General features: G+C 38.5%; 1 protein-coding gene across 1 annotated transcript in view; it reads left to right on the forward strand.

Annotated features, from left to right (window-relative positions):
• DCHS2 (dachsous cadherin-related 2) overlaps nt 1–4,916 on the forward strand; it is a 224,659-nt gene extending 219,743 nt beyond the window's left edge. Inside the window, exon 20 of the mRNA XM_074993969.1 lies at nt 1,794–4,916. Within this exon, the coding sequence (XP_074850070.1) occupies nt 1,794–4,396 (2,603 nt within the window). The 3' untranslated portion in view covers nt 4,397–4,916. The remainder of the gene's footprint in view (nt 1–1,793) is intronic.
• The last annotated feature ends 4,972 nt before the right edge of the window (nt 4,917–9,888 follow it).

Below are 9,888 nucleotides of genomic sequence, written 5' to 3' on the forward strand. Positions count from 1 at the left end.
CTACTTTCAGTTGAGTAGTCTGTAACCTAACCTCTTGGCTAGGGCAGACAGAACACACAGTCAAAGGGCTTGTAGCTTTCAGGTGGAACAAACCACGAACAGGTCACAGGCCTTCCTGCATCAGTGGAGTAGATCACCACTAGAGTACTGGGTTTGCTGACTCATGTGGTAACAGATCAACCTGGCTAATGTGTGGTTCACCTTGATTTTTTTTCTTACTACAATCCACTGGTGTTGCTCCATAGTTTGCAGGTCTTCAGTTTCTTGGGGATAGGTGACAGATGGCAGTTCAAGCAGCTCCTCTTTATTTTTGGTCTCCTCCTCCAGGGCTACACACTGAATAGTCCTGCAGCAGACTAGAGACATCTGCCTCCTTCACAGGCTCCAGCTCAACTGAGCTAAAGGGCCCAATTCTTTTGCTTTCTGTCCCAACTCTCTGCTTCTGGTGTGTGGTAGATAGGGCAGAGAGAATATTGTGGACCCTGAATCTCAGGAACAAAGAGAGGCCTCTCTGCCTCACTACACATTATAATAGAGGCCCAAATAAAACAGATATTTCAAATAAAACAAATAGTAAGAAGGTCCAAAAAACTGCCACCAGGACTCAACAACAGACTTAAAATTGATGTTTAAAAGACAAAAAAAAAAAAAAAGGCATCCTTTAAAGGATCATGAACTCTGGCGAGTCAAGTGTAAAAGCGTAATTAGGCAGACCGCAAAACATTTGAAGAACAACCTACAAAAGACATAAAAACAAACAGTAAACATTTTGAAATACGCATCAAAAAGAGGAACCCTGCCAAACAATGATCAGGTTGCTAAAGAAACAATCAGGGAAGACAAGGCTGTTGCAGAGAAGTGAAATGAATTCCTGCACTGATCTTCTCTTCAGCACGAGAGGAAAATCCCCACGAGTGTCAATCTTTTCAGGAGACATATCTGAGGAACTGACTCAAGGTAAGGTGTTGATAGAGGTGGTTTGGGAACAAATTGATAAATTAAATAGTATTAAGTGACTAGGTCCAGATGGTAATAACCCACAAGTTCTGAAGGATTTCAAATATGAAACTGCAGAATGACTTAAATGTGGTGTGTAATCTATCACTTAAATCAGAAGTACCAGATAACTGGAGAATAACTAAAGTAATGCCAATTTTGAGAAGTGATCCTGGAAATGATAGGCCACTAAACCTAATTTCAGAAACAGGCATGTGGATTGAACCTGGAGTAACAAACAGAATTACAAGAAGTATAGACAAATATGTTTTGTTGGAGAATAGTCAACATGGCTTTGGGAACAGGAAGTCATGCCTAGCCAGTCTATTAGGATTCTTTGACGTAATTTTAATAGAGTCCTTAAATTATATCAGTAGGCTCTTTGTTTGGATTAATTCAGACTGTCTCCATTTTACCTTTAGCTGTCAGCATTTATTGTTAGAAGTATACAGTATTGTAACATTTTATTAACTTTCATTTTCCTTTGACAATTGAGCTCAAAATTAGGGTCTGTTTGTATGTCCTGTTATCACAGCAGTGCTTGTCTTTGCAACCTTAACAGGATTATTGTGTGTGTGTGTGTGTGTGTGTATTATAGATATAATAGACAAGATTCTTGTGTGTGTGTGTTACAGATATAATAGAATGTGTGTATGTATAACCTGTATCTATCTGGAAACTGCACATACACAGGAACACCATAGCTTTTTATCAGAATGATTTTCAAAGTTGGCTATCTGTGTTTAAGCTCCGAAATCCATATAGGTCCCTAATTTATTGTGGTTTTGTTTTTTCAGGGTCAATATTTACTGCCAAACCAGTGACACAGCTGGGCAAGAGTTCAGTTATTCAGCTTCTTATAGAAGCCAGAGATAATGGAGACCCTGCTTTGACTGCTGTTACTTCAGTGGAGATTCAGATACAGGATGTAAATAACTATGCCCCCCAGTTCACAATGGCACTATACAATGTGAGTGTGAGTGAAGATGCCACAGTTGGAGGGACTGTCCTCACATTTTCAGCCATTGATTATGACTGGATACATGCAAATACGTACGTCGAATACTCTATTATTAGCACCAATACTAATAACTTATTCCGTGTGGAAACAAGTGTCATTAAGTCAACATCATTTTACAAGCAGGTTGGCAACCTTGTTTTGAGTAGTCCATTGGACAGGGAAACTGCTTCATCTCACCACGTGATTGTTCTTGCATCTGACCATGGAACACCTCCCCTGAATTCCAGTGCTACTGTATTGATAACTGTACTAGACATCAATGATAATCCACCAGTATTTGGCAATCAAGATTATCGCATTCATGTCAGAGAAAGTATTCCAATAGATAGTCATATCACTGTAGTTTCAGCAACTGACTGTGATGAAGGAGCCAATGCAGAGGTCACTTACGCTATAATATCTGGAAATGACATGGGGCATTTTAAATTAGATGAGAAAACTGGCTCTGTGGATTTGGTCAGAATTTTGGATTATGAGGAAACAATGAAATTCACTTTGACTATTCAAGCTTCTGATGGAGGAGTCGATGTGAGAAATGTGGCATTTTCTGTTGTTTTTGTCAGTGTCCTGGATGACAATGATCATGCTCCACTTTTTTTGTTTCCCAGCATAAACTGTGCTATCCATGAAAATCTACCTGCCTTTTCTTTTTTGTGCTCAGTTTATGCACTGGATTTTGATACAGGTCCCTATGGACACCTTACATACTCAATCCAGTCATCCTGTTTGTCTGATCGTGGATCTCCTCAAGATCATGACATGTTTTTCATAGATAGTTTGACAGGAGATATACAGACAAAACAAATGCTTGATTATGAAACTCAGAATAAGTACTGTTTCGTAGCCCAAGCAAAAGACAAAGGGGACTCAGTAGCCACGTTAAGAGTTCAAGTAGATGTTGAAGGAACAGATGAATTTGATCCTGTTTTTACTGAAAATCAATATTTTTTTGATCTTCCTGAGAAAAATGAAGCAGGTGAGCTGGTTGGCAAAGTGGCAGCATCTGATAGTGATGGTGGATTGGATGGAATTATTCACTACTCCCTGCTAAAACCTTCTCCATTATTTTCTGTAAATCAAATCAATGGAAATATTTACTTAACTAGAACTCTTCACAGAAAGAAGAGCTACACCAAAAGGAAAGATGAGACCCTTGCATTGTTAGTGACAGCTCACAGCCCCAAACTAGACTCCAAATCCACTACGTGCACTGTTCTAGTAAATATTTCCAACTTTCCTGAGAATTATTCCATAGCAACTGCAAATATCCTGTCTGTTAGCCTGACTATCTCTTTTGTAGTGTTCCTACTGCTTGCCATCAGCCTTATTGCACTTATTCTGAGATACAAACGAAAAGAGATGATAAATTTCTGTGCGAAAAAAGAATCATCATCAGATGATATGAGCTTGACCAATGAAGATAGTATTCCAAAAGACTGCCAGAAGTTCCAGAGCACTGAGAGTAGTACACTTCAAATGGGCTCCATAACAGAGTGGTTGAATTTGGTAGGCATCAGAGAAAAAGCAGATATTGGTAATCCCAGCAGGCAATCAGATTCTAGTGGTCATGGCTCAGTGGAAGGGGAAATGGCAGAAGATGAGGAAATCAAAAGGATCAATGAGCATCCATGTGGAAAGGGTTCACCTTTAAGTGTGCAAGGCTCACAAGTGCCAGACTTGGGAATTCCAAGAGACTCTGACCAGTTATCCTGTCAGTCTGGGGAAACTGATGTGTTGTCTACCACTCAAAATGTACAGAGCTTCCACACCTTCAAAAAGGAAGGAGGAGAGGGCTGTGACCCAACCTGTACTCATAACAATATGTTGTCAGAAACTCTTCAAGAAGTTGGGATAAAAAAGAGAGCGATAGTGACAGATGTCACAAGAGAATACATCGTCATCTCTGATGGCCCAGATTGCCAGTGTGGATCACTTGCAACCCTTGTAGCATCTGATGAGGATCTTAGAGGAAGCTATACCTGGGATTACTTGCTTTCCTGGGAACCCAGATTTCAGCCTCTGTCCTCTGTGTTTAATGATATTGCAGAACTGAAAGATGAAAACTTACAAATTCATAGCTTTCCTAATCAGAAGAAATCTTTCATTTTCCCTCCTCCCTTGATAACATCAGTTGCTCAGCCTGGAATAAGGACAGTGCCCCCACAAATGCCAACTATAATACCCAGACGGGCATTTAAAAAATACCCTCAGTCTCCCCTTATTCCTAATCTTAGATACCCTTCGCCAGCCCTGATGCCTGAGTTTTCTCCTTCTCTGTCTCTGCTTACCATGCAGACTCCAGTGATGTCAGATGCTAGTCTGATGGGAACATACCAAATTGGCCCAATTCATGCAACTGAGAAAGAAGTTCAAATGTAGGTGATTAACCTCAGCTAACATGTTTAAGGAACATTTGTCTTAAAACATACATGTTCATTGTTTAATGAGCAAAACAGCATGTCAGGGCTTATCAGTATTCATTTTGTAGTTATATGGCTTACAAAAGATAATTTAGCCTTAAACTTCTTAACTATCTTCAGAGTGCAAAATACACTCTAAACCTGTGATGGTTGCCCCTTGCTTACCTTTTTTCTATCTACCATAAGTAATGTAATATACATCACATATCCAGCTATCTGCTCTCTGGCTTACTGAAATGACGTGCTATAGTGTGTATCATTAAGGATTTAAATAACTCTTCATTGTGATTATATCACTGAGGATTTCAGTTTAAAATGATGATTGTTGGTGATGGTTTACCTTCAGTGCCTCTCTTCCTTCCTTTAGCTATTCTTGTGGGAGCGGGAAAAGCGCCTGTGGATTTTTTTTTTTTGTGTAGAGCAATCTAGTTGGCATGTAGCTGATGTTGCAGCTCCAATCTCAGAATCGAGGAAGTATAAAGGTTGGTAAAGTCATCTGTGCCTCCCCCATTCATCAGTTGGACTGTGCTGAATACATCTCAGGGCGAGCAGAGAATTTGGCCCTGTATATGTTATATATATCATACATATAACAGTTGGGGGAAGATGTGCACACAGACATATGCGTATGCGTATGTTTATGTATTGTATCCAACTGATAAAAAACAAATGCATGTACTTCTACCATAATTTAAAGTCAGAGTTGGTATTTGGGAAACAGGACTGGGTTAAATTTGGGAACTATACCTTACAAAGAGCGAGGGTAGCTATCCTTTTGGACTCGGTAGGTATATGTATAATGGCTTCTAAGCAGCTTTGCCCATTATCACATGTTCGGAACATTTCTGGATATAAACTGACGTTGCTCTTAAGTTATCTGTAACAGCATACTGTTCCTAAGAGTATGCAGGCAACAATCGTTTCCAAGAAAAAAAAACCAGAATGAAAAGACTCAGAAATGGAGTCAGCCAGAAGCCTGTGCCAAGAAGGGGAAAGCAAAGTAAAGTAGTCACTCTCAATTAATATATGAATAGGGAATTATAAGTTTATGGGCATAGGGCCATGACGAAGAATGAATTTGGGGTCGTTATATTGGCCACCTCAGGGTTACATAAGTTTCCTTGGACCTTTTTCCAAAGAAGGCAGAGTGTATTTTTTCCATTTTGTCTTTTTACGGGATGCATGTCTGCATTTTGAAATTTCAAAGTTAATTTATGAACTTTCGCACTAGTTTTGGGTTCTTCTGGATACTGTAGTTATTCTTAGCATTCAAATGGGCAGTATTAATTTATAAACTGTGTGCTGGTGGGAAATGTATGTACATAAAAGTAACCAAAATGTAAAGCCATGCTAACAACATGTGCAATTGTGTAGTTAAAAATGCATTTTTAAATAATTTTATATAATTTTTTCTACTACTAATGGTAAAAAATTAACCACATGAAATACATCTCATCTGTTAACATAATGTCTGCTAACCTATAAGGTTTTGATTTGTACTACATGTTGATAGAATGAAATATACCAATTGTGCTTTGTAGTTAGGTACAGTTGGAGTTTCAGGAGGTATTAATGGTGCACAGTGCTAAATTATGTGTCTGTTCAATGTTTTCAGCATCAGTGCTCATGATCAGGTGAGAGCTTGGTGCTCTGAAGAGGAGCAACGAACAATTTTATACGCATTATGATAGCAGGGATCATCTTCAATCATAGCTTATCAGTAGAAGAATAAATATTTTACACAGCGCTGTTATGTTTACTTTTTAATAAAGTGAAACCTAAGGGGATTGTTGTTGAATACAGTACTGGAGCATGCAGGTGATCATATTTTTTCCCCAATATCGCTTCGTAAAACTGGAGTGTCATTATCTTTGGAAATGTCTGAAATATATAACAATCATCCAGAAAGAGTAATTGTAGAGCTCTATGATAGCCACCTTGGCCCCACAGCAATGCACAAACTGGGAGAAGAAAGCATTTTTCCACTAAGGCACCTGGAGGGTCTCATACCTTGAGATTGCTTAGATTTCACCTACAGCATCAAACCCTATAGCAAGCTTCCACAAGTTGATCAGTGTAGTGATGATGGAAAGTAGAGAGAGAAACAGGAGGAGTTCCTTTGGTAATCTTTAGTGCAGTGGCTCAGGTAGTCATGTCGGATATTGGAGATCTTGTTTCAAGTTCCCTCTCCTGAGAGAGGAGGTCTCCCACTTCTCAAAGTGCTCTAACGCTGAGCTATAGGAAATTCTTATGTGTGGCTCCTTCAGTCTGCCTCATTAAAGCTGTTTGCTGGGGAATAAATACAAGTTTTAAAAAGTAACTGGAGGCACGTTGCAGCTTAGAATCTCAGGCAGAGGGAGGTACTTCCCAGCAGCACAGACTTTGGCGCTTGTGTCCAAGAGAGCAGTTAAACATTAGCATAAGGGGTCTCCTAGCATGCTGGCCTTTGTGAATTCTATTCCAAGGCACCTTTCTTTCATAAAGCTAGCCAAGACACCTATCTCAGGCTTTATGAATTCCATTGAATTTCTAGACACCTAAAAGTGAAATGGGGTGATCTTGAGCATCACACCACACCTAAGTGTCCTTGTGGATTTAGCCCCAAATGTTCAGCTAATTTAGTTGTGAATCTGGAGACTCTCCCAGGTGCCACATCTCAGTGCTACATCCAAAGCATTATTTCTGTTTCTCCTTTTATGCTCAGGAATTGTGTTTTTCTCGTTGTTGCATATGCAGTTAAAAAGGCTGTGCATGTGTTCCATCACAGTTATTTGACAACATAGTAAATGATTCAGGACACACATTCTTTATAGCTGATGAATCTGGAATGGATACTGTATAACCCCATCTAATACAGATGATACCCCAAAACAGGCTGTTATACACACTTATATTGACAATATGTATATGGCAAATATGAGTTGACATTACATTAACCATTGGTGCATCCCACAATCATCTACAATTCTTATGGGACCCCATATGAATACCAATCTTTGCTCTTTGGGTGCGAAGGGCACTTGGACAAAGTTCCCTTGAGCAGTTTTAATTAGCTCATTTTTCAAATGTTTCTCATGAAAGAGGTTTGTAATGAGTAAGGGTTTGGGGGCTGGGCCATATCAACTTGTTTTGGAAGTCCATGCTCAGCTTTTCCATGGTCCACCTGAAAAGTAAGCCAACCATGTGCTCTTTTTGTGCTCTTCCCTGCATCTTCAAGAATAGCTTTTTTTTAAATCTCCTTTGAAAGGATTGAATATGACTTGCCTCCTATTTGTCAAATGCATGCTGTATTCCAAAGGGTAGAACTAGCCCATAAAATTTGGTTTTGCATTAAAGTTCTCCAGAAAACAAATCTTCATAAATTTACTAATTCTGTATTGGAGAATAACACTAAGCTTACGTATTGCTGTCTCATGTGTGGCTGACCATAAAAATGTGAATATTCAAGGCAAGTATCTGCAAGAAATTGTAAGCTCTTTTAACCTTATTCTTTTTCCTTAAGTAAACAATATAATTTGTATAATATATCACAAGGTCAATATTAACTTTCCTCAAACAGTCAAACACTGCAGATCTGCATACCAATTTTAGAACTTCAGAGGAGGCTCAGACTTTGTTAGTGGAAAATCATATTAAGCTCAAACTGCGTAAACTATAAAATAAAAGACAGTTGTCTCTTCTGGAATTTTGGGCGCCTGCCATTCTGTATTTGCTTGTTGGCAGCCATAAAAACATAGGTGTTAATCAGTACCAAATGGATATCAAAATGCCATATACAGGTAGCAATCATTGAATTGGCATTGGAGCAAATTCCTATGCAAAGAAAAAACTTCTTATCTTTAGGAAATCAATCATTTAGAAGATATAAATATATACAAACACACAATAAAACACTGGCTATCTACATGCTTATATATTTAGTCTGTTACATATCTTGTTGAAGGCGGCCATTGTTCCTAATATATTTTATCTGATTTCTAATAAAGACATACTTTGGTTGCTAAAAATAAACCCCAACTTTAGTGTGTGATCAGTTCCTACGTGATGTTTATAATTTACATTTTCTTTCCCACCTATTCTCTTGTTTTTTATATGTGTACTATCCTGAATTGTAGTGACGTTTGTTTTATTAGTCTTTACACTCACAGGTAACACGTATAGGCACACGTGTGAATACTGTGCTTTAATGAGATTATAAAGAAAATACTGCAGTCAAATTTAATTCAGTCAAAACTCTCATTAAATTGTGAGATATAGGACCAGGCTATTGACAAATGAGAAAATATGGCTTTATATTGCTTATTGCCAACCATTATACTAGCAGGGAGAAAAAAAAAACCTCATGTGGGAAGAGAGAGGTCCAAAGTTCCCTAGAAAGTTTTAAGTGTGCTGACTTCTTGTGTTTGACTGTTCATGAGACTACTCTGGTAAGACATCCAGCTTTCTTTAGAGTACCCCAAATATAATGAGTACAGTCCTTTGCAGGGCTGAAATGACATCGTTATAATGGGTGAGTTTGCATTGTTTTGGTAGATGAGGAAGAAAGTTGTGGAATTAATAGTACAGCTGGTGAAGGCACTGCTGTTTCATAGCTTTAGGTCTATGGTTTTATATTGGCTTGTTTCACAAGTGAAATGAGGTTCGTGGTAACCTTCCTGCTCTTTAGTGACCTAGATTACAAAAACTGAATGTTGGGGGAATATGTGACATGATTCTCATTTTTTGATACAGAGATGCCCAGGTCTGGAATAACAAAATGTAGATGTAAAGCCAGGTTGTGTTGTACTTTTAGGAGTTCCAAAGATCACTGCAGGTGCCAGTCTGGTCAGATACTGTGTGTTCAGGCTGATATTTTCAAAGCTGGCACGTATTTGGATATAATGAAAATAAAATTAGAATGTGGCATACAGATCCCTAGGGTGACTTTGAAAATCCCACACTAAATTTGAAAAATACATTGGAAAAAAGTAGTTCGCCAGCTAGGATGCATTGTAGAAAGGAAAATCTTCATCTCATATTTTGGCCCCCTTATGAAACCTTTAATTATTTTAGTCTCACATTTTATATTGCTATTGGATCTAGTATTCATAACTACAGACATTTCAAATGCTTCCCTTAACCTCTCTTTAAAATGTAGGCTATGTACTGAAATGCAGCAGTAACATTTACAACTACGTACCCAAACCTGAAGGAGTGAAATTATTCTTTATTCTTGCTGCCTATGTTGAAAAGGGAGAGCTGATAGTCTGGAGTTTGTTTTGCTGCCATGCCAGTACTTGAGTGAATCCGAAATTGTGGTATCACTAAACCAGATGCTTTCATGCCTGAAAGTGAAGGTGCCATGATAAAGAGCTGCAGGGATTTATCAGCCCATTCAAAACTGCAATTAAAAATGTCACTGTAATTCCAGCAACTCTGATTCAGTGATTATTAAGAGGAAAACCAAGGGCA

The sequence above is a fragment of the Carettochelys insculpta genome, chromosome 4 (assembly GCF_033958435.1).
Source record: "Carettochelys insculpta isolate YL-2023 chromosome 4, ASM3395843v1, whole genome shotgun sequence".
NCBI classification, from domain to species: domain Eukaryota; kingdom Metazoa; phylum Chordata; order Testudines; family Carettochelyidae; genus Carettochelys; species Carettochelys insculpta.